This window comes from Labrus bergylta, chromosome 8 (assembly GCF_963930695.1).
Source record: "Labrus bergylta chromosome 8, fLabBer1.1, whole genome shotgun sequence".
Lineage (NCBI taxonomy): Eukaryota > Metazoa > Chordata > Actinopteri > Labriformes > Labridae > Labrus > Labrus bergylta.
Window position 1 is genome coordinate 2,069,872 of NC_089202.1, and position 25,492 is coordinate 2,095,363.

General features: G+C 41.4%; 2 protein-coding genes across 15 annotated transcripts in view; both read right to left on the reverse strand.

Moving 5' to 3' along the window:
* Nucleotides 1–12,468, reverse strand: part of snap91a (synaptosome associated protein 91a) — a 60,621-nt gene extending 48,153 nt beyond the window's left edge. For 6 of the 11 annotated variants that reach the window (XM_065958255.1, XM_065958254.1, XM_065958252.1 and 3 more), the window contains exon 1: nt 11,611–12,467. In XM_065958255.1, coding sequence (XP_065814327.1) covers nt 11,611–11,740 — 130 coding nt within the window. In that variant the 5' untranslated portion in view covers nt 11,741–12,467. Of the gene's footprint in view, nt 1–11,610 lie in introns of all 11 variants that reach the window. The other 5 variants (XM_065958248.1, XM_065958249.1, XM_065958247.1 and 2 more) reach the window with 2 other exon arrangements.
* A 1,116-nt stretch (nt 12,469–13,584) lies between these two features.
* dop1a (DOP1 leucine zipper like protein A) overlaps nt 13,585–25,492 on the reverse strand; it is a 29,359-nt gene continuing 17,451 nt past the window's right edge. For all 4 annotated transcript variants that reach the window (XM_065958243.1, XM_065958244.1, XM_065958241.1 and 1 more), the window contains 19 exons: nt 23,293–25,423; nt 22,771–22,882; nt 22,361–22,543; nt 21,857–21,982; nt 21,432–21,566; nt 19,193–19,248; nt 18,946–19,050; nt 18,629–18,695; nt 18,361–18,505; nt 17,963–18,042; nt 17,277–17,386; nt 16,909–17,058; nt 16,267–16,328; nt 15,719–15,871; nt 15,273–15,409; nt 15,073–15,128; nt 14,809–14,973; nt 14,359–14,488; nt 13,585–14,182 (listed from right to left, as the gene is read on the reverse strand). In XM_065958243.1, coding sequence (XP_065814315.1) covers nt 13,874–14,182; nt 14,359–14,488; nt 14,809–14,973; nt 15,073–15,128; nt 15,273–15,409; nt 15,719–15,871; nt 16,267–16,328; nt 16,909–17,058; nt 17,277–17,386; nt 17,963–18,042; nt 18,361–18,505; nt 18,629–18,695; nt 18,946–19,050; nt 19,193–19,248; nt 21,432–21,566; nt 21,857–21,982; nt 22,361–22,543; nt 22,771–22,882; nt 23,293–25,423 — 4,412 coding nt within the window. In that variant the 3' untranslated portion in view covers nt 13,585–13,873. The remainder of the gene's footprint in view (nt 14,183–14,358; nt 14,489–14,808; nt 14,974–15,072; nt 15,129–15,272; nt 15,410–15,718; nt 15,872–16,266; nt 16,329–16,908; nt 17,059–17,276; nt 17,387–17,962; nt 18,043–18,360; nt 18,506–18,628; nt 18,696–18,945; nt 19,051–19,192; nt 19,249–21,431; nt 21,567–21,856; nt 21,983–22,360; nt 22,544–22,770; nt 22,883–23,292; nt 25,424–25,492) is intronic.

Genomic DNA, 25,492 nt, shown 5'->3' on the forward strand with positions numbered 1-25,492 from the left:
TGTCAAAGACATTTTGTCTTTTGATTTAACTGGACTGACACATCAAACAATGCAACTCCTGCAAGAGTAAAAAGCAACCCATAAGCATTCATGAACTGCCAAACACTCCACTAGAGTAAAGACAACAGACCTGCACACACACAAAGCCCTTCATGTTTCTCACAGGGATATATAATTTGGCAATGAGCACAAGTGGGGGTCATGTGAGGGTCACTTTGAGTGAACAGAAAGTACAAGCTCTCGTAAAGTACAGGTGCGTTTATTGTTCTTCCATCATTCAGTAAGAAACAAATAGACTTCTGCTTGTCTTCAGTCAAACCTAGTGCATTAAATCATTCAACAAAGTGACCAACCGGTGGACCGATCTGACTTTTCCAGCTGTGATGAAAGAACACTCTTCCTATAAATACTCTTATTGTGGGCTACTTCTTTCCACCAGCTCCGGGATCTGCTCACCACTAATGCCCTCATTAAAATGTATCTGCTCCTGAGTATCAGCTGCCTATAATCTTTTCACTGTGTGCATTTATTTTGTGTCTGTACTGTAGCTCCCTTTGTTCCTTATTAGCTATTTATCCCTCATGAGGCTTTGTGTCCTCACTGTCTGAATAGAAAGTCCTTGGCTTGAGGCTTGTATATTCCTGCACCGAAGGAGGAGTCAGAGGGAGATTTCCACCTTGTATCCGTGAACAAAATATTGCAGCAAAGGTAGTTTGGGTCTGGATTGTTTGGGCTTCTTTTTGTGACAGAGGTAAACAGTGTGTGGGCTACAACAGGTCTGTCTAAGGCCCAGGAAGAGGAGGCAGAGGAGTTAGGAGGTGAAAAGGTAACTATCGATAATGTCATGTCATTTAAACATGAAAAAAAGCTGCCAGAGATGCAGGACATTTTTATTTCAGGGTGTATTTCACTGATATTAACCTGCTTCTCATGGTTGATGCTGATAAGATGAAAAATAACTTTCACACCTGAGGGTAAGAAAGACTAAGACATAGAGAGCAAAAGAGATGATATATAGTTCCATATACATCTCAGAGTCCCAACTATGATGGTCTGGATCATGTTGTCCAACTCTTTAACTTTTTGAAAACAATAACCAGAGTGGGAACAAAATGTAGTGTTGCTATGAAGCTGGAGCACACTGTGAGATTAACGATCTGACCTTTCCGTTTCTAAATAACCCATGCATTGTTATGTACACTGCATTATATTCAAAAATTAAATATGTTAGATGTACTGTTTATCAGACAACTCAACATCTATATCTGATATAAAAGTTTGCATCCCTTGTCAGTATGCAGGATTTGACAGTGTAATTAAAAGTAACTATAAAGTAATCTAATGAAAGGGATTAAATCTAAAAGAAATTCAAAATATTCCTAGGGCTGCAAATTACAGGGTTACAGAAGGAGGACGAGTGAGATCTTTCCAGGGGCGTCTGCCGTTTGCACGAGTGAGTAACACAATACCCCAGGAAAATGACTTCAATGCGCTGCAAAACAACATTTGGGGATCTGCAGCTCCCCCTCTAGCATTTTCTCAACTGGCTAAACTGTTGTGACCGATGTCACATTTATACTTAAAAAGGGACAAAAAGGAACCATGACACCAGACCAGTGCTGTATATGAAGCACATGGATGCATGTTTTCAAGTTTGTTAACTTAAATGTTTCTTGATAAAGAAAAGATTGAAAATTGAAAATCCCAAATTTGCCAAAAGAAAAAACAAATGATCACATGCTTTTCATGTCGATCAAACCTCAATACTCTAATCACAGCATGCCTGTCCTTGGACTTTCCATGTGAATGTAACACAGTATGATCCATACTCCTTATACAAAGAGATTTAAAGGATGATGCTTGCCCTATATAAATAAAATACAGGAAAAACCAGTAGGAAAATCATCAAAGTGTGTACTTGTCTTTCCTATATTGTAACATGCAATGGTTAGCATTCCTGGCTAAGTAGCTTACTGCCATATAGGGAAGCATGTTGCTTTTCAAAGCACATCAAGATGATTTGATGAGGACAATTACTATTTGAAACTTACATATTCACTGTTTGCTGTTTTAAAACTCAAAGTAATTCATGGTAATTGAGTTCACAATGTAGCATTAGCAGCTCTGTCCTGCTCTTTAGTGTTGATGGAAGTTAACATTCAAGCACATTCAGCTAGTCTTACTCAAGAGGACTCATGATTGACATGAGGACATGGTTATAAAACCATGTGAAGGTCCTTATTCTTAAACCCAGATCTTGCGATTTGAAGATTAAGATCATGGTGTAAATACCATCAGGTTAGCATAGCTGCTAAAATAATCTCATCTTGTTATCCTGCAACAGTGATAATACCAAAGCTAACGTGCTCTACACGGCAACAACACAACAGGGTGATGTCTTTTAACACAATATCTTGAATAATATGTGGCTGATAAGTGAGAATTTAAGACAACCTTTAAAAGATTCTTGTTCTGAAACTAGTTAGTTCCACCAGAGAGACTGATAGCTTTCCAAACTTTATAAACTTTGTGAAACTATGTCTTTACAAGGTCTTCTTGTATCTGGTGTACTAGTCAGTGGGGGAACACTCTTCACTGACACTTTTTTTTATTGCAAAACCGGGCCCTGGAGCAGAACTCAGCAGTGAGGAGGGTAATAAAACAGAAGGAAACCCAAATCGTGTTGCATTATTGATGTGCAGCCTGGGTATAGACATGGCCCCAAAATCTCTGAGCTGCTGAAAAGGCTGCTGCTTTTTACCAGCATCCAACACATAATGGCTTACATACTGTTAAGCCTACAGCAAGCCCCTCTGTTCACTGAAGTGCAATAAATCCCCCATGGATATGCCTTAACTGTAATATTGATGCTTTGTCCTTGGCTTGCAGGCTCAAGGGCAGGGCAGGACTTGAGAGGCATGACACTGTGGGGGGGTACAGCAGAAACAAATCAACTTGAATGGGCTGCTCAGATTGAGAGATAATGATCTGATATCAGCTGTATGGGGGATCCTGCTCCCAGCTCATTAATCTGGACACACACTGTTGGCTGGACAGTCCACCTCCCACACACTGCTCCACATTAAAGAGGCAAACCGATGCTCTCAAGGATACCCGCCTTGAGATCAGCACTGCAACACATGCCGGGCCCTTACATCTCTCTGTGCACTGCAACTGCACAATATCATTATAGAGTGGTAAAAAGGACGAGAAACAGAGTGGGAGTAGTGGTGAAATGACTGATGCTGAAGAATATGAGGACTAACTAAAGGAACAGAAATACTAGATATAACCCTCCCTCATTGTGACTCATACTTCAACTCTATTTTTCTTCTTCTCCTTTAATCCATAGTAGTCGCTGGCAGATTGTTAAAATGTGGTGATTTTTTTCAGAATACAGCAGATGTGCACATGGCCTCCTATTGATGTTTCAGACCTTTAGCACTAAATCTAGTTAAATTATAACCAAAACTCTTAAGGGACTTTAATTCATGCGACCTGCCTGTTATAATAATGGACAGAATGCATTGTAACTGAACACAAGCAGCAGTCACCAATGTCTATTACATATCCAAACTGACTTTGGGTCAGCGAGTTCAGTTGTGTAAAAAAAACAAAAAAAACAATACCTTGCATGACTTTTAATGGCATTTCTCTGCTGTTACCTAGAGCAGCAGATTTGAGCTTTTATATTTTGTTCACAACTAACCCCAGGTTGCCTAGATCCTGTTGAAGGTTTTCATCATCAGTATTTTTAGGCTGACAGGCTGCAGACACGACAGAGTGCAGTTGCCAGGAGACATGAAATCTTTTCACACATCAGGCTTGTTAACACCTGAAGAGTAAAAATATAATCTAAATGCTAATTTATTATAAAAGAAATACTCAGAACTTTGCTGTAAAAGTTATTTTACAAAGCCAGGTATTAATATGATTGAATTTATGATTATGTTTCCTGATAACAATGTGTAACATAATTACTGAGCTTTAAATGTTGTTGAGCAGCTTTTTTACATTGGACCGAGCTACTGTAGGCTAACTGTATTTTAATTAAAGGCTTTATATGCTTATTCATATTAAATATAATAGAAATCAAATATATCCTCTGAAAGTCATGACTGTCTACAATGGGTGTAACACCCGAGTCCCACTGTCTGTGATGTTTTCCGAGTTTTCCGAGTCATATCTTCACTTTGTTTACATCGTCGGGACGGCCAGCTGACTCCTCCCCTCGTGTATAAAAGTTGTTTAATTGAGGGACTAGAGAAAAGAAGAATAACATACTGTACTCACTGCTTAACTGTGTTTCTAGATCACGCTCATTTCAGGTAACATGATACATGCAGTGTGAAGATACGAGCATAATAAAGATCGCTAGCATTAGCATGCTAACACAACAATGCACCGCAAGTTGTTTTGGTTTCATGCTGGAGCTTAAGGGCGACATCTGCTGGATCAAAAAATCACATAAAGCCTTTAAACTAACAGATATGTGAGTGACAAATGTTTTCATTAAACTCTCTGTAAGAATTACTCAAAATGTCAATCATATTTTTCATCAAAAATTCTACAAAAAAACAAATCAGGATGTGATTAGGATCAGTTTCAGATCAACATAATTGACAAGTTCATGTTGCTGTTACAAACACGTTCTTCATTTAATTGTGCTGAAAGTAGACGCTGTGTAGGATTAGTAAAAATATATTTCATAAACTTTAGCTTTGGCTAAGCTGTCATGCCTGATTTTACAGACTGTCAACTGCCCCCACCCCTTTTCCTCACCTCCCCTCCCCCTGTATCAAGGAGACAGTCGGCGTCTCACATGCAGAAACACATTGATGGTGACTCATGTTGTGGTAACAGCGCCTAAGCAGCCAAAGGCGAATCAGCATGCTGTTTATGTTTCTCACGGCTTACCCTCCTGCCTTCTCCAGCCCCGACTCAATACCCAAACACACACATTTACACACACTCACACATCTACACACACACACACCAAATGGATCATGTATCCTGCATTTGCTGGACAGGAGTGTAATTGCAAAAGAACTGTGTCAAAAAAACCCTGTTAATTGGTGCGACCAGCTGAGCTGCAGTAGAGCTGGTGATAATTGTTACAGGAAACAGAATCTCTGCTGTGACATTAAATCCAAAACCAAGGTCACTGGGATATTGTCAAGGTTTAAACGTTGTGTATATGTAACAGAGGCGAAATGATGTCATGCATTTTTAAAAACATTACCTTCAAGCAATAAAGCTGCAGTCACTCTCAACAGCAGGAGCATGAAGAGCTAAGGCAACATGAGTAGCAGCAGATAAAGATGGAGGCTATTAGAAGCAGCAGGAGTGGAGGGGCCTGTCTCATGGAAACAGAGACATCTTCATTTGGCAGACATTCAGATCCTGTTAAACTAGTTCTCTAGCTGTCTCCTTCTGCTCTTTCACATCCTGCATTTCCTGTGATTCATGCTCTGGACATTCAGATTCACACGAAGAAGCAGCTCTTTGTTATCCTGCCAATCGGGGAAAATACTGCCTCCAAGTATATACCCTTTGCTTCTGAGTCAGTAAGAATGCTGTACATGTGGCACATTCAGGTGCCTTACTGTATGATGGTAGGAATAACCAAAATGGGCCCTTGGACAAAAGTAATCCCTTTGCAAGAGCTGACAGAGGTAGCAAATCTAGCAGCTCGTTGTTCTGCTGTCCTTAAACAGCAGCAGTGGTGGAAGAGTGCCCCAGGCAGTCAGTCAGTCTAATTTAACTGATGTACAGTATGCCAGATGTTGTGTAATCCACCTGGTCCGATCACTCCAAATCAACAGAACCACTAAACAAGACCCTGACAGATGTGTATCAGTAAAGAGGCTAAGTTGGCTATGGAATATGGTACAACATACCCCTCGCTGTCACCTTGTGTTTTCTTGGCTTGTCCAGTGATCACGTTCTAATCAAAAATGTATATTTCTAACAGTACTGTCTGACTCTCATCCCACACATCACCAACAACTCATATGATTCAGTCACAGTGAACATGGCTCCATCTTGTAGCCCTGAGTCGTGTGCCTGCCAGCGTACCAGATGGTCACACGACTGCACCAGGATCATCCAAATCTCCATTCTTTAAGTTGGAAAAGGACAGTATTCTTCCTGCATAAATACAAGTTGACCCATGGTATTCTTTATAATCAGAACTACTTGTATTAAGATGTATTTTCCACTTGTTGAAGGGAGGTGTTAGCATGTTAGCTAAAAAAAAACTGTAGACTCCACCTGCTAGAATCTGATTATCAAGGATGTACTTGGTGTGTTTTAGTGTGCACAAGCAAGTGTTATTTTCATTCACAGTTTCTTGAAATAAAACACAATATACTTGTGCCCTAATTAAAAGGAAAAGCGATCAATGAGGAGACCCCTCCCCCCAACTACGCCTTGCTGATCCGTCACCTAACCTACCACGTAGCCCAAATGGAACTCGTCAACAACCGAGTAGAAAGATGGCAGCAAGAGCCAAGACATGACCAGGACTATCAGGAGGGCTCAACCCACCCACCTGATGAGGCTGGAAATGCATCCTTTAAGGTCTAACAAGTGTGTTGATACATTTTCTTCCTCGTATACCTTTCTAAATGTATAAAGCTACTGCATTGAACTTTTCAATTGTGCTGATTTTAGCAACCCCTGTGGATATTTGTCCTGTATATGAATTAGCAGTGTTTTCTGACAATCATTTGCATCATAATGTCTTTCAACAGTCAAACATACTGTGAATCTTTTCTGTGAAAAATGTAAACACATATAGTTTGAGCAGCCTGCGTTGCTGTAATTGCATCATCAAACATCAACCCTGCAGCGGTAACAAGCGTTAATAAATATAACTACCGGTACTAATTGTTGCTTTTGTTGGTCACACAGGGGCATTACTTTGAATGTATGTCTGTATCATGACTAGCTAAAACCTCCTGCAAGGAACTTTAAAAGCTATGTATGCACATTCATGCCAACAGCTATGTGTCAGAGCATTAGCACAATACAAACAAACGGGGAGCACCTTAAAAACATTGCACTGCTAGATATCAAAAAAACCACAGGAGGTATAGTTTAAGCACTTTTGCTTTTCCTATATAACAAAAATAGAAGGGCCTGTTTAGACACCAGGTTGAGTTGGAGTAATTATCCTGATGCTTTTAAAACGTCTGCCCCATGCAGATAGTTGACACACAGCTGCACCTCCTCCTCTGCACCACCCTGCTATTAGCTCGAAAAAAAGACGTTTTGAATTTGGATACTTACTCCAGTTCTTTTTTTTTACCATGCATGTACTTGTGCAACTGTGTTACTATGTGAAGTAGTGTGTACATGCAAACACTACCATACACACACATACACTCAGTTCATCTGTGAAATATCAAGCAGCTTCTGTAACAAAACACTACGGCATGTGTTGTGTGAGGCAGTCTGTGCTGCTCCTGAGCTCGAATCCTTAAAGAGTGTAGAGGACTTCAGAAGTCAGCCGAGGTCTTAAAATAAATTGTAAATAATAATAATAATAATAATAATAATGTATACTTTATTGATCCCACGAGGGGAAATTTGTTTTTACACTCTGTCTAGTTAACATGCTACACAAACATAGGCTGAAATACACACACATGCACAAACAGGATCCTATGGACACACACTAATGGAGAGGTCTCAGAGTGAGGGGGCTGCCCACAGTGGGTGCTCCTGAGCTGGTGGGGGGGTTAGGTGCTTTGCTCAAGGGCACCTCGGCAGTGCTCAGGAAGTGGACTGGCACCTCTCCAGCTACCAGGCCAATTTCTGGACTTGGTCTGTGCTGGGACTTGAACCAGTGACAATGTGTGTGCATTTCAATCTAATTATCTTAACAGTTTTATTTGCCGTTATTGGGGCAACCTGTTTTGTTTCGCTTTATCTTACCATTACAGTCAGTGTGTCCCTAAAGACAATAAACATTTGTTTGTCTGCTGTCTGAACAGCCTCTGACTTCTTCACAGTTAGGTTTTCATTTTGAGGTATTTTTCAAACTTAAATGCTTCCTGCAGAACTGTTAAAAAAAATAAAAAAACAACGAACATTGTAAAATCCAACCCATCTGTACATGCTTTTCTTTTCGATCACGTTTCTGTCGGGTGTGTATATATTGGGATCATTTGGTTTCAAAGCTCTGATTTTTTTTTCTCTTTCTCTGTCTGAGGCTCTGGGGTCACAGCAAGAGAAGCTCACTGCCCTGCTGCTCTCTGAATGTCACTGGAAATGGATCAGCGGAACAATAAACCAACAGTTAGCTGTAACAGGAACAAGTCATTAGAGAATATTTTCAGTACCTTAGCAGATATCTGTTAAGATCTGCCTAGATGTCTGACAATGATAATGCATCTAATGGGATCCAGCCATCTTCATGTATGTTTCCTGTATGTCCAATTATTGTTCCATTACTGTCATGGAAAATAACTTCAGAAATAAATCAAAAAAATGCAAGAAGAGAAGAGAATCTCTTTAGCATCTTAGCCTAAGGTTGGTGGGGTTAAATGATGTGAATGATTGTTAAAAGAGTCATCATTTCCAGCAGCCAAAGACAGCAAAACATGTATGGCTAAAACTTATCACACTACTGCAAACTGCAAACTGCAAACCCAGTGTTAGTTTTTCTTCATAATGTAATCGGAGGTATATGTTACAGATTAGTAATCAGTGGTTAAATTGAAGAATTGAATTGTCATTTCTTATAAAGAAGTTTCATCAAATGGACAGTGCCTCATGAGAGAGATTCCAAATAAAACATAGTTAGGGATAGCGTGATGTCTTTAATTGATGATGCAATGCATGCGTTAAGGTGGGGGGTCTTGATCCTTTATGTCAGCAGGGACAATACAGCGGTAAAGGATTCTCAAGTTGATCTAGTGAAACAGGTTTTAGTGATGTGGAAGATCATTTTTTTTATTGGGGGTCAGATGTTTTTTTAGTTTACCAAACAGATAAATGAAACAAACTACTCCTTTAAATGAGTCTGTTTTAGCATGAAACTCAAAATGTAAACCAAATATAGAATATTGAAGTCTTCAAGTTGTCTGTATAGTAACTGAGGTGAAAAGATGATAAAAGGTCAAACTAGAGGGTTAAGTCAGTGTTTTAAACTCTTTAAATTATAACACCTTATCAATCAAGAAGACTTCAACATATCTGCTGAACTGAAGCCACTGTGGCTAAAAGCCAGGCTCATAAAGTAGGATGATATGACAAATAATCAAACAAATTTCCCCTTGCTGGGATCAATAAAAGTAAATCTTTCTCTTAATCTTAATCTCAGTAATGAGACAATGCTAACTTTAGCAAGCATTAACCACCCTTAGCTTGATCATCAATCTTTTTTTATATTATCATTAATTTTTTACAAATTATGACAAAATGATGTCAGGACACTTGAAGAGAGAGCAGGTGTAGACTGTAGTCTGTCATGTGTTCAACACAAGACCACCATGAGCAAGCACTTTGCAACAGTGGAAAGAAAGACTTCCTTTAAGCAGGCAGAGCCAGACTGCTGGTCACACCAGAGCAGGAAAGGGACTTATTGAGAAGCAGTGTGATTTCTTTTTGCTAATAGATTCATCATTTCTTTGAGGTGTTTTATTCTAGCTTTAAGTTGACAAAAGGTTACACTATGTGTGAACGACTTCTTCCAAATGATCAAAAAATGTCCATTATTAGTAAAACCCATGGAAACAGAATGGATGTACACATTGATAGGACATACCTTGAATTCAAGATTGGCACAATTGTATAGTGAAATCAAATAGTTTCTATTCTCACACTCAGTTATTTGAGCCACTACTTGTGAGATATGAGAAAGTGTTGTGTGGAGGGCGGTGCTTCCTCTAATCTCACCACAACAGCAAAGAGCTGACTCAAATGCTGGCACGTGGGAAGGCTTTCCATTTTGTTGTGCTTTGATTTAAAGCAGTTCATAATTCAGTTAAATTCTTTGTCTGGACACAAAACAGATATGTGGATTGATTTTCCCCCAAGCAGGTTTTGTTTTGCCAATTTGACCTTGCTGCCATTTCTTCAGATTTTAAATTAAAGAAATGGTGAAAATGTTGATTTCTATTGTGTAACATGTAGTTTATAAGATCCCAAAAAATCTGCCAAATATATTTGATTACTTACTTAAAAAGATATCCAAACTAATTATTTGTAGACCTGCACTTAATTATTTTAACAATTCATCTGTACTTATAGTCTAGGAGCTGGAGTAGGCAATAAATCTCTGCAGACGTTCTGTTTCATTGTCATTGTGAGAACACGTTTCTTTGATAATGAGGTTTGTTTTTAGGCTGATATTTTATCACAAGGGCCGTGATTCAGTTAATTTCATACTAAAATTGAGCATTAGTGGCTGGTTAAATTATACACAGATGTTCAGCTTTATTGCAAGTGTAAGAATAAACCCCACTCAGTGCAAAAAAGGATGTGATAGCAAAGGACTTTCAAACGTTGATGGCTATTCATTGCCTCCTTTGGCTGGATTTTCACAAAATGATAACCAAAGGTCTTTGAAGGGGTTTTAATCCTAGAAGACATGAATCAAACCAAATGAAGTGATAGGGCTGGTGAGGTTAAATGGGGGAGAAAATATAAATCCTGGAGCATATCCTGATATACACAAAAACATTTCAAGATTTGATGAGATGTGGCATTCGGACACTGAGGAGGTGCCTTTAGTTTGTTTTTACACTGCTGAACACCCACTTCCTTGTGTCCATTGCCATATGGTCTGTGACTCTGAACATCATTCTTTTTACATTTAGGGGGAAAAAACGTATCTTTTGTTGTTGACTGGGGATAATGCTGACAAAACAAATTCCACCTGCATGCAACTAAGTCTGCATAGATGCTTTGTATCTTGGATTAATGTTTGCTTTCCTGGTTCTTTATGAGCCAGTTCCTTTAAACATTTGAAAGTGAATTGGCACACTACAGTACCTACGTCTTTACCCCACCTAGTTTGTTATGAGCGATGTGCCAACAAATCAAGAAATTGCACCAAGAGAAAAGTCAGTGAGGCTGCGTTGTGACAGTACCAAACACCTCGGTGCACTACAAAGGGCACAAGAGGCCTGTGTCTTTGGCAACATCTCTTTGAACCTTTTAAATAATGTATTCACCTGCACTAAAGCATCATGGGACAGACAGACAGTCTCCAGTCAGTATGGTTGTATCTTCTAAGTATTTTCTAATGTTTTTAAGGCTTCCCTCTGATTCATACAATGAGATAGAAGCCTTCCTGTAAGGCAGCCATACAGGTTTGGTTTTATCTAATTGAAGTCGAAATGAAAGCAGTGGATGTCTAAAGCAATGCATGTGTGTACAAACATGTGCTGCACAGTGGGGCTGCACGAGAAGCCCCTTCAAGCAAATGAACGCGCATTGGAGGAAAAGATGGGGGAGGCACCATCATGGCTGTGGTGCGTGGCCTAGTTGTGCGTGATGAGGATGAGGATGGAGGGTCGAAAGGACACATTTTGGTAGGATAGGAGAGAGAGTAATGAATAAGATGATATGGATATATGTATAGGCTTTATAACTTACATTCCATGTGCTTCTTCTTCGGAGCTGTCTGCTCATGTGTGGTGGCTTTACACACAGCTCGGGACACCTCGGATCCCGTCAGGCTGTACTGCGCCGCGGCGATGCGGTCTGTCAGCGTCTGACCCGACATCTTCTCTCCGTGGACTTCACCCTCGACTATCAAGCGTCCAAAACGGTCCTACCCCACACCAACACCAAAATGAAAGACCAGCCTCAGTAATCCCAGCTGGCCTCAAATGCTCCACAAAAAACTCAGCACGAAAAAACAAGTAGTAGTAGGCCTACACTTTCTACACAATGAGATTTAGTTGCATAATAACGCAGGAACTGAGCGTTTCCCAGTCAGCTGTGTTGGATGTGCATGCGTTTCTGGAACAATCAAGAACTGACTTTCCTCCCTAAGGACCAGTATCCTTTGGAAATAACAGTCACTATTCTAAGCATACGAAAATAGCTGACTGTAAACCCCTCCCACAGATTTAAATTCAACTCTTTTCCTTTTATTTCCCTTCAGTTTCTTACTGTTCCGCGTTTCTGTCGGCGAGCCTTCACTATAAAACGGTCCCTTCTGGATGATGCTCGCTGCTGCCTCCCCCCCCTCCCTGTCTTCCTTCCTCCTGCCTCACGGATAATCCTCAGCACCAGCAGCAGTCCGACGGTCCCTGTGTGTCAGCGGGTCGTGTAGGGGAACATCATCCCCCACCATCCAGTACAGCGGTGCTTCGTCCCTCCTCCTTCCCTGCTGGACTCCTTCTCGATACAGCGGCCTCACGTCAGCCTGCAACACCCGGAGATTTTCTCTTCAACGCAGGTCCCACGATGGCGATGGATTTACATCCCCTTTTTTTTTAATTAATAATTAAAATATTTATATTACACACGGAACCCCGCCCCCTCCTCTGAGTCAGGTGACGCAGTAGCCTATTACCAACCCTGCTGCTTCCTCTTCCATCGCGAGATCTGGGAGGAGACGAGAGCTCAGATGGAGGTTGTGGATGTGAATCACTACAAAGGGTTAATAGAGCTTCTCTACAGCCAAGCTTGTTTCATGGCATGCAGCTATCATACTATGAAGGTCATATGAAGCATGCTGCCTCAGTTATCATGTTCTCTGATCAGTGATGCAGAAATTCTGTAAAGCTGAAGTAGGCCACGTGATGGTGGACTTTTGGTTTTGACCCTGTCATGGTACTGATCTGCTCTCCTGTTTGCTATTAGCCAGTTATTCACTAGTTTGCCAGTAGTGGAAGTTTCATATCCCTATATGTAACATATTCAACAACACAAGATCATATCATTCTATTACACATTAAAGCCCCCCCCTTCCCCTTATCGCGGGTTAGACTGGTCAACTTTTAACTATTTCATTTGGGTTGATTCAACTAAATGACCATTTTGGAGGCTGTAGTTTCCTGTGCTTTTAAACTGCATTGAATATATGTTGAGGTGATGCACGACTGTATGAATAGAGTGAGATTCTTTGAAGTGTACCAGGTATATAACTATATATATAACAATTATGAAGCTATGTTTTAGAAGAGTAACTATCTAATAAGGGTATGATGCTATACCCTACAGAGTACTGTATAGCATCATTGAGATGCTAGTCACAGTCACACTATGGGTTCTGATGTGCCGCATGCTAGCTCATTGTCACATCTTACTTAGACACAATGATAGTGAGTAATAATGTCTGCTGAGAACACAGCCTATTTTACCATTCTTATTGTCTGTTAGTACATCGTTCTATATCCACACACAATCCCTTTAATCTCCATATGAAAAACATTGTCGTTGGTGAGTTTGTTACAGTCTAGAGTCTATAAATTAGGTCGGCCTGAAGTCCATTTTTGCTTCCTGTAATTTCAACTCAAGGACATAAGACAGACACGTGAGGCTCAATCAGAGGGCTGGCACTGTGATTGGCTCAGAAACAAAGTGTTGTGTAAAGACATTTTAAAGTGCATGTAACCCTCCCATTAAAAATCTTTATTAAGTCACATGGATATGGAATGGCACAGCATCTTCACTTTGTCCAGAAGGACTTACATGAAATGTTAAAAGTCAGTCATCAAAGCTGCTCCGTATATACAAATAATTAAAATTAAATACAATAGCTTCTGAAAAGTAAAATTATTATAAATACAAAACATGTACAAACTTCTTTCCCTATTTGTGTTCCATTGTTTTTTTAATGTAAAGTTGAGGTTTGTCACTAGTGTTGATCAGTTGTGGGTTAATTCTCCCTCCCCCTTCTGTGGTCTCACGTCTTGATAAGACCCTCTAGAAAGTCTTTTTCTACCATCTCCTCGATGTTCTGTCGAGCTCGGCTCCAGAACACTTTCTGGCTCTCCAGTTTGTGTCCTTCCTTGTGGCCAGGGAAGGAGGCGTCTGCAGGGTTGTTTGAGTAGGTGGGGCCTGAGCGGCTGCTGGCCTTGCTGTTGAACACCTGACTGAGCAGGTTAAAGAAAGGGAGCAGCTGCTCCATGCTGCGGATCACGTAGAGGGTCAGCATAAGGTGACCTGGCTCCCAGGACAGGGTTCGAGTGGAGCAGTCCTCCTCTGGATTTTTCTAAGGGAGAGGGAAACGGATAATTAATTACTCAAGTAGATAAATTAATTTGCCTTCCTTCAGGTGAGGGAGCAGACAGAATGAAATGGACTAAGCGCAACCCACTCTTTAGAGAGAAACAAGTCATTTGTCTCCATCATTTAATAACCTCGTGCAAACAGAGGGAGGAGAGATACCTTAGCTCGTTTCCTCAGCAGCTTGGCCAGTCGGACCACATAGGGTTTAAATTCTCTCTGGTGAGTCCCCTGACGTCTCACTTCCAATCCTGAATCGTCTGACGCTTCTGGGATGAAAGCCCAGCGGTACCTGAAAATGAGGAAGGATTCAATCAGAAATTACACAATTTGTAACCTTTTAACAAGGTGTCAGAGTTTTTGCAGATAGAAATACAAATATCTCAATCAAAGGTTCATTCATATTCACGTCACACATTGAAATTTGACATTTCTTCCATTTAACATTGGCATTGCAAATGATCCCTGCTGTATTCAGTCATTCAAAATACTGACAGGTATGCACAGAAAATTTGGAAATTTCAACAAATGTTAATTTGATGTTAATGTTAATGATTCCCTAACCCACTTATGTGACAAGACTTTTATTACTCCGGATTTTTTTGTACTGACATCTGAAACTGAGGCAGGCTCTCAGGAGGAAGGGCGAGGGCCAGGTCCAGGAGCTTGCAGGCAGACAGATAGAGGTTAAGCCAGCGCTGGCTGTTGTATGAGGTGGAGAAGCCGTTTCCACCAGAGTAGGTGGTCTCCAAACCAGCCACAGACGGGCCTGATGTCCTATAATGGAGTAAAGAGGATGATTCATCATTGAAAAAAGTAACTTGTGATGTTTCTATGCTGCTGCAATCCAGTTAGTAACATCAACAGAAAATGTACTTTGATATGTCTTCATCAGCTGTCAGCTCCTGCTCCATCAGAAGAAACACCTGGACCTGCAGGAAAACAGATGTACAATGTGTGATTGAGCATGAGTTAGTTTATGTGTCAAACTGTCTCATATGTAAAAGAGTTAAGAAAGACCTGTGAGGGTACAGAATGTGAGACAAAGAGGGTAGTCAGTGAGGTCTAGCTCTTACCAGTTCAGTGATCATAGTGGGCCATAGTGAGGTGAGGTGCTGAGGAGACATGCGGAGCAGCAGCACTCTGAAGAACAGGAAAACCTGAGCATGGAGGATGGGCACCTGAGGTAGACGCAGGCTCTCCACCAAACGCTCTGAAAACAAAGACATCTTTCAACCATCTGCTCAGTGAAGATAAACCTACAGAGGCTGAACTGAGATAAGGTCAGTCTTAATGTGGCAGTCACTACATATTTGTTTTCAGTTCATCTCACAAACCTTCAAATTCACTAAAATTAAAACAATGTTGTTTAGTAATCTTTATGGGCCTCATATATGGGAAGGGCACAAAGCAAAGCAGAGAGTTTGTATAAAATGTTCCCTCAGCGTGAGGGTGCTTCTGCTGTGTTATACATTGTATGTAAAACACTGGTACATGTCCAGTATATGTATGTATTGCTTACCTTGTATGTCTGGGAGGTATTTCTGGTACTGGTCCACTTCACTGCTGTAGATGGTGAAAGCCAGCCGTTTGAGTAGCATGGCTCTCTGCTCCAGCTCAGCATCTCTGTTAGTGAAGAGACTCAGAGAGCTGCTCTGAGCTACAGCCACCCGAGCTGAAGGGAGGAACACAAAAACAATGTTTGTTGTCTTTGCCAGTTGTCAAATTGACAACAAGCTTTAATGAAAGCTGTGATTTAAGAGAGCTATTCCTTCCTGAACTGAAAGTCTAACTATAGAAGGTGTTCTATGATATGAATAACATTGAGTTGACTAAACCTTTCAAACTACAGTATGTTTTTAACTTATATAAACTATGGACTGAATTGAAGTTGAAATGTTAAGGCTTATTTTGGTTAAGTTAATTTGCAGGATTCTGATTCTTTACGACCTTAGGCGAGATATGATAAGTGTAAATCACTGCAGACCAAGATCAGGTTAATCGTCTGTAAACACACCCAGTGGCAACATCTACACTTATTCATAATTGAGAATTAATTGTGAAGCTTACTCATGAGGTCTCTAAATGTGGTCTTGTCATGAGTCATCAAGTGGTCAATGATGGCTCTCCAGCTGAAAAAGAGGAAAGTATTAACATTCAACATACAAAGAAAGACTGCCTCCTTACATCCGGCATTCAAATCTCCCAAACCAAAATGATGTTTGAAGAAAATATAGACAAGACAATATAGGTTCAATGCATTTACATTGGAATTTTAAAAGCAGTTCATTTTTTCCTTTTTTTAAGTGTTTTATAACAGAACATGAATGGACATGTTGTTATACTGTTTGTCTCTGAAAACTGTCTGAAGACACGTTCTTCTTCACCTGTGCACATTCTGTGTGTAATATTACAATGTGTCCACATGTTAGTCTTCAGTGTTTCACTTACACATGTATTACTATTTGAATGTTTAAATTAGAAAATGACTTCTCACCAAATCAAATGTAGTTGATAAATAGGTCAAAAACATTTTTGTTTTTTTTACAACAGAGTGTAATACTCAAGCTGTCTCAAAAATCAACTGAACATCGTACTTTCTTAAATGTATGTATGTAAAGTGTTGATAAAGTTTTTCCCTCCTCTCTTTGTGTCACTTAGGCCACATGTTCAAACCACGAGTCTCTCCCACACACTACTACTCCTACTCACTGGCTGACGCAGGAGGAGTCCATCTGGAAGAAGGTGTGGTCCATGAAGAGGTCAAAGGCCTCCTTCTTCCAGGCACGGCGGGTGTACTGGTACCCGCTCAGGCTGCTTAACAGTTGGATGCAGGCCCTGTAACTGGGGGCGTTGTGAGCACTGCCAAGAGAAACAGGAAGCATATCAATCTTGCAATATGACCAGCTATAAGTTGTTTTCACAACTGGCAGCTCATTGCACTTGATCTTCACTCCATGTCTTCATGTCATGTGTCTCACCTTCATGTGATTGAAATTTAAGATGTTCAATTTCAGGAAAAATCTTTAAGAACCTAAAGTTTGAAAAAAAATTATAAGAAATTAGATGCTTATCCCCACCTGTGGTTGCGGAGGTAGGGCACTACGTAGTGCATGATATTAACCAGCAGTGGGATCACCCTCTCCTTCTCGTCACTGTAGAACACCATGTCCAACAGATGAGCCAGCACCTGATAAATAAACCATTGAACTTAAGAGTAATGTCAGAAAGAAAGCATCCATCTCTAAATTCTGAGCTTTTTTGATTCATTGGCTGGAAATGACATATTACGTAGAGTAAATAACTGCACCAACCAACAACAGACACTCTGACCTTTAGTATAGTGAAGATATATTACCTGAATAAATCCATCTATCAATAATCTGTTAACAGCAAAGAAGCAAAATAAGCTCAGCGCTGAGCCTCAATAACCTGGGTGGTAAAAGGTATCTACAAATTTCAATTGCTCAGCACAGCCCAGCTCATTCACAGCTCCACAAAGTGCAGCAGATTGACTTACTGGTTCACTAATAATAATTGAAGTAATGGTGGGGAGGGAGCCGTAAATCAGCTGTAAGGATGTCAGTGGGAGTGTGTGAGTGCATTGCAGGGCTGTGCCTGAGAGCAACAAGCTAAAACATTGCTAGTAAATGTGAGGGAGAGTAGTTAGACATAATCATGATTCACAATCGAAGTTATTTGCCGGGTCACTGACTGATGGCCTGAGACACAACAGTTATGAAACACAGAGATATGAAAATTTTACCTCAGCCAGCAGTGTGAGGGCATGAACGCTGTACACTGATGGAGTAAAGCTGGAGGCCTCCATCACTGTGAGCATTAAATCTACAGAACACACAAAGCAAACACACTGTAGTAGCAGCTACGGAGCCCAGATACCTAGAATGCCATGCTGAAACATGCAACATATTATTTTTCATTCTTGATGAAGCTGTTTTCATTTGATACTTTATAATGCAGACATAATACAGACTGCAGGGAACACAAATACATAAACTGTTGTCAGTATCCAAGCTGCCTAAACTCACTCTCAACTGAAACATAGAAGCAATGCCTTAATTCTATATTTTGTGTTTTTATGAAAATGGCTGTTTTATACAGCAGTTATTATTAAGTCTTTATTAACACCTATAAGCAGCACACCTTCTACATCGGCTTCCAGGTTGGCTCCATCCACAACTATCTGAGGGGAAGCCTTCACCTCCAGGTTTCTCCTCAGCCATGTGGTTTGCTCCAGAGAGGAGCCTGCAATTGTTCCAATAGCCTCCACCACCTTATGAGTCACATCCTGAATACAGAGGAAATATGACCTTACTTTAGTGAAAAATCAGGTTCAATATGATGACTTTTTATTCAACACAATAGAATCAGTTGAGAGCTGAATTGAATTCAAGGTGGCAACAGTAATCACCTGCAGCTCCCGTTGGTCCTTCTTGCTTTCCAGATTGGGATTCTTCAAAATGAACTCATTCAAAACTCTGCAGAAAACAAAGAGACAGGAAGAGATGTGTACAATAAGTTAAAGAACATCATTTGCAAGAAGAGGACACTGTTGTCCCAACAGAGAGATCAATTCAGATTAATACTGTGACCATCTAACTTTGAGGAACCTACCAACATGCACATTACTGATACGTGTAAGAGTAGTTCTACTTGTGTTCCCCCAGATATTGTGAGGATATAGCGATAACTGTGCGAAAGAATTAAGAGATGAGATGAGGAACCAACCCTAGAATAAGAAACTGTCCTGGGGCAGGCAGGCCTAATGGTACCGAGTCCTTCAGCAGCGCCAGCAGAGACGGCCAGCTATCAACTAAACTGGACACAGGGATCCTGAGACAGAGACATGAATATAATGTAATGTTTCAGAGGATAGAGGCTCTGCACATAAAAAGTAATTATGGCATCCTTTACATGAAGTTCATTAAGATTTATTATATGAATGTACACTGGTGTGGGCCAGCAGTGGACTCACCTCTGGACATAAGCATAGAAGAATTGAAGCATACAGACTTCCAAAGAAAGGTGTTTCTATGGGGAACAGTGAAGAAATAACACAATGTCATGAACCATTTAATTGACATTGTGTCTATGCCTTAAAGAAAAATGAAAATCAAACATTCTCACCTAAACATGTTTTGTAATTCATATATTGCCTAATGGCATGACTAAAATAACACAGTAAACATCAAAGACATTTAGCCTTACTGTTTCCCTTCATCTATGTTAATGATATTTATGATACAAATCATAACGGATTAAAAACCTGGAGGGAAATCGATGGAGATCAAAGTATTTCAGTATATCAATGAGTTTGAAGAAACTCGGCAGTAGCTCAAGTCTGTTGGATCTGGCTGGGGATCCGGAGGTTTACCAGTTCAAGTCTGGTTGCTGGAGAGATGCCAGTTCACTCACTGCTGAGATACCCTTGAGCAAGGCACAGACCCCCAACTGCTCTGAGCACCAGTCCACGTGCAAGCCCCTCACTCTGACATCTCTCGAATAATGCATGTCTATCCTGTCCTGTTTGTTCTTTCAGGTCTATGTACGGTAAGTGTGTCTATTATTATTATTTTGTTTATGTTAAATATATATATATATATACAGTGGGTACGGAAAGTATTCAGACCCCTTTACATTTTTCACTCTGTTTCATTGCAGCCATTTGCTAAAATCAAGAAAGTTCATTTTATTTCTCATTAATGTACACTCAGCACCCCATCTTGACAGAAAAAAACAGAAATGTAGAAATTTTTGCAAATTTATTGAAAAAGAAAAACTGAAATATCACATGGTCATAAGTATTCAGACCCTTTGCTCAGTATTGAGTAGAAGCACCCTTTTGAGCTAGTACAGCCATGAGTCTTCTTGGGAATGATGCAACAAGTTTTTCACACCTGGATTTGGAAATCCTCTGCCATTCTTCCTTGCAGATCCTCTCCAGTTCTGTCAGGTCGGATGATGAACGTTGGTGGACAGCCATTTTCAGGTCTCTCCAGAGATGCTCAATTGGGTTTAGGTCAGGGCTCTGGCTGGGCCAGTCAAGAATGGTCACTGAGTTGTTCCGAAGCCACTCCTTTGTTATTCTAGCTGTGTGCTTAGGGTCATTGTCTTGTTGGAAGGTGAACCTTCGGCCCAGTCTGAGGTCCTGAGCACTCTGGAAGAGGTTTTCTTCCAGGATATCTCTGTACTTGGCCGCATTCATCTTTCCTTCAATTGCAACCAGTCGTCCTGTCCCTGCAGCTGAAAAACACCCCCATAGCATGACGCTGCCACCACCATGTTCCACTGTTGGGATTGTATTGGGCAGGTGATGAGCAGTGCCTGGTTTTCTCCACACATACCGCTTAGAATTAAAGCCAAAAAGTTCAATCTTGGTCTCATCAGACCAGAGAATCTTCTCTCTCATAGTCTGGGAGTCCTTCATGTGTTTTTTGGCAAACTCTATGCAGGCTTTCATATGTCTTGCACTGAGGAGAGGCTTCTGTCGGGCCACTCTGCCATAAAGCCCAGACTGGTGGAGGGCTGCAGTGATAGTTGACTTTGTGGAACTTTCTCCCATCTCCCTACTACATCTCTGGAGCTCAGCCACAGTGATCTTTGGGTTCTTCTTTACCTCTCTCACCAAGGCTCTTCTCCCACGTTTGCTTAGTTTGGCTGGACGGCCAGGTCTAGGAAGAGTTCTGGTCGTCCCAAACTTCTTCCATTTAAGGATTATGGAGGCCACTGTGCTCTTAGGAACCTTGAGTGCTGCAGAAATTCTTTTGTAACCTTGGCCAGATCTGTGCCTTGCCACAATTCTGTCTCTGAGCTCCTTGGGCAGTTCCTTCGACCTCATGATTCTCTTTCCTAATCAAGTCCAATCAGTTTAATTAAACACAGCTGGACTCCAATGAAGGCGCAGAACCATCTCAAGGAGGCTCAGAAGAAATGGACAGCATGTGAGTTAAATACGAGTGTCACAGCAAAGGGTCTGAATACTTATGACCATGTGATATTTCAGTTTTTCTTTTTTAATAAATTTGCAAAAATTTCTACATTTCTGTTTTTTTTCTGTCAAGATGGGGTGCTGAGTGTACATTAATGAGAAATAAAATGAAATTTTGATTTTAGCAAATGGCTGCAATGAAACAAAGAGTGAAAAATGTGAAGGGGTCTGAATACTTTCCGTACCCACTGTATATATAATTACACTTTTTTTATCAAACACCTACCTTGTCCTTTGCTATGGCAGGCGGCTGCTTCAAGACCTCTTTGACAGTTTGCATGACGGTCTCAGTGCGCATGGCACTCACTGAACGGACCAGCTCAACCAGCAGCAGCTGTTCTTCACTTGCTAGAGGAATCACCTGAGAGACACGGTTCATATACTTTGATTTAAACAGTGCATCTAAAAACAAACATTCTAGAGTCGGGCATCTCTTTTAAGAACAGTGTTTGTGAAAGACTCAAGAAAACATATTTGCTATTCTTATAGGCCCCCCCCCCCCCCCCCGAAATTCCTGTCTTTGACTTCCACTACTTTGAGACATCACTGCTGGGTGAGGTCAAAGCAACACTGACCAATGCAAGCAAGCATCAAGATAATACAAACTAAAATCAACAAATCAGTGGGACCCCAGTTTTCTAAAACACTCACCTTATTCCTGACTGGAGTTTTTACCTGCTTCCTCTCATTCCAAACGTAGGCAATGGCTGCCATAAAGTGAGCACCGTGGTTCATGGAGATTGGACCTAGCAGTTCCAATATTTGCTGCCGGAGGTTCTTCAGGACAGATGTTAGGAAGTTAGGTTAGACCTGAACAGCTGATAACTAACAATATAAACAGAAACAGTTCAATCCATCTCGTCACTGGTAAACCAAAACCCTTAATAATAATAAAAAGTCTTACGACATCATTTGAATCTAAGCAGTTCTGCCCATATTGAAATATTTTCTTTAGATTAAGTTGAGCAGGTTTTTGGACATTTGCCCTGTAATGATTTTAAAATATATTCTGTGAAAATATGAATCACTGTTTTATCGCATACAATTACATCACCACCTGTAGACAAACGTCTGCCAAAACAGGAATATACAGAGCTGAGTGTTGAACATTTTTTTTAAATGAAAATATAATTTTGTGAAAAAGTCCTGGTTTACCTTAGTGGAGCCCAGGTTGATATTTGAAGTGGAGGCAGCAGAGGCAGCTGCTGGCTTGTCCGAGTTGTCTGCTTGATGGAGGACACTCCACAGCAAGGTGACAGAAGACATGATGGTGTGGAGGATGGAAAGGATGCCTGAACGAGCCTCAGCCAGGTGCTTCTGGTCAACGCTCACTTGTAACTGACAGGCAGAATATGCAACAAAACAGTCAGTACTTAGTCAGTGTTACAAAAAAGGGTAAAATCATGCCTTTCTTCGTACAAATCATCTGCAAGTCATATCAATAACAGAGAAGTATCCCAGAGCTCAGAATGGCTGTACAGAAGAAATTTTTTTTCTAGAGATTATAAATAGTGACTGAGTTATGAAAGAGTGATTTGCAACCCATGAGTGCTTGGCGCCCTCACCTGGTGGTACTGAGAGGTGGGATCCAGCAGGCAGTAATGGATGATAGCTGTCATCCCCTCCAGAACTGTCAGAATCAGGTCAGGAGGGATGCAAAGAGCCATCCACTGTGGTCTAAAAACAACATGCAAGAATATGCAGTTTAAGCAACACAAATGTTTAAAAATGTTTTATACTAAATCTGAAAATCAAGAATCTTAAAAACAATTGGCGCAGCAGAGAGATAAGGTATGCATTTAGAGTGCTATAGCATCTTTTGGTTAAGAGTGCCATCTAGTGGCTTACTGCTTGATAAGCTATTTTATGTCACTATTGTTTCTGTATGTTACACCTAAATGCATACAGTTGAACTTTATTTGATATTTCTTTGTTTAATCCCCACATTTATTATATTTCTAATGTATTCATTAATTATGTGTTCTCTGTGGGGGTTATTGTAATGCAGACAAAAATAAACTATACTACTCCTGAAAGATTTTTATAATAGTGACACTCATTAGCACTATCAATACAGAAGTCAATACCTGGTGTCAGTAATCCCGATTTCATAGCGATACTGCTGAAGAAGGTTGTCCAGGTTCCTGCACAGCTGCAGGGTGACTGAAGCCACCACCCTCCTCAGCACCCTCCCCATGTATGGCAGGGTGGCAGTGATGAGTCCAATCCACTGAGGATGCATCTTACATGTGTGGTGCTGATGCAGTGCTCTGATCACCGCACACAGGAACATACCCTGCGCTGTGATTGGCTGTCCATGGAGGTACTGCAGGGAAGTCATTGGCTGCTGAGGGTTTACATGTTCTACTTCCCCACCCAACATCTCAAATCCGGCCCCAGCACCGCTTCCTGTCACTCCACCTCCTGAAACACCCCCCACAGGTCCTCCTTCTCCTCCTTCATCAGCTGGCACCAGGACTCTGTGCTCAAGAACAACAAGGCTCTGCAGCAGTCTGAGCAGCTGAGACTGGACAGCGCTGCAGCTGTCTATCTGGTCCTCTGACAGGTTGATCACACTGTCCTCTGACAGACCCTCCTCCACTGAAGCCACGTTGATGCCTGACGACTGTTGCTCATGCCACTTCTGAGCACTGAATATAGAGGAGAGCAAGCAGTGGAGGACCACCTTCTGAACTTTGCACTTTGAAAGCACATCGCTTATGAAACTAGCGAAGCCTTTAGCAGAGCCACCCGTGACTTTGGCTAGCTCACTAAAAAGAAGAGTTAAGACCTCTACACTGGTCAACTGCATGGCCCGGTTCCCTGCCAAGTCCTGAGGGCCCGCTGCCACATGGGCAGAGTAATAACTTCTTAGGAAGTAGAGACAGAGTGAAATAATGATCTCCAGGTACATGGCGCTGCGGAATGAGTGTGAGTGTGAATCCTGGGGGATTGGACAGTAAAAGTCTTTGCCCATGACAGAGACCCTGTGACGGGCTAGGAGGTTCTGAAGCAAAGAAAGCTGTGGAGTGTAGGTGTTGTTGATGCTGGTGGTGGACATGGCACTTACAAACCCCGAGGGAGAGGATCTTAACATTGCTGCAATGGCTGACAGAGCGTGGAGGGCGCGTGAGGAGTCGTATAGCTGGAGGTAGAGCAGGACATGCTGGTAGAGAGGATGGATGTTGAAACGAGGTGGGGCAGAGGATGATCTGCGTCTTGTGACACTAGCACCCCCGACAGTTACACCAGAGCCCCCACTGGGTGAGCCAGTGTCACTTTCAATCTCTGACACCTCTCCCTCCCCGCAGCTATACCAATTTTCCAGATCCAGGCTGTCCCCGAAGAAAATACTGGGAGGTCGCAGTTTTTCAGCTTGATTTGTCAACTTCTTTTGCCTCTCATCTGCTTTCCTCTTGGTCTTCTTGATTTTGGGCTTTGCTCCTGGAGATTTGTCTGCAAGCCTCTCCATGATCTTCCCTTTAAGGCTTAGCTGGGTGCTGCTATGGCTACGTTTACGGGCCTGAGAATCTTCCACATGCAAGCTGTGGTCAAGGGTGACTGGGTTTAAACAGTCTGGCAATGTGACAATAGAAGGTGATGAACTATGACGGGTGATGCCCTCTCTGTGCTGCTCCTCTGCAGATATATCAGCTGGTGTACCTGAGAAGAACTCCAGTGTTCCTCCAGCAAGCATTTCAGGCAGTGTCTGGTGGTTAGAGACGGTAGGTGGTCCAGAGTCGAGACGGAGACCTGTTGAGGTATCTGAAGATGTGCTGTCTGTGTCGGTCTGGGGCCAGTTTTCTGGAGGAGGTGAAATGTCAAGGGAATCCTCTTCTACTAAACACAAAACTCTTTCTATAAGCTCTTTGATTAAAGAGGACACAGCCTCCTCAACAGAGTCCTCAGAGATTTCATCTGATAAACCAGGCTGCTGGTCTGAACCATTGACTGTGCTGCCGACACCCTCTAGTTCCTCAAAGCTACCAATTTCCACTGTAGATGATTGAGAAACACTAGACTCAGAGCTCTGAGGCTCCCCCTGCTGGTCAGCAGGCTGATATTCTCCAGCTAGTTGTAGGTTCTCACTGCTCAGGCTCAATAAGGACAGACTATCACTCAGGGGGTTGACAGTGAGACAGAAAGGCTCCATTTCCCCAATCGCCAGGCCTCGGAGCTCGTCTTGTGACACCCTCTCCCCATGGATGTGACTGAAGTCTAATGGAAGAAAGACACGATATGAAAGGAGGAATATAAACAGGCACATTCAATATGTATTTATTAAAA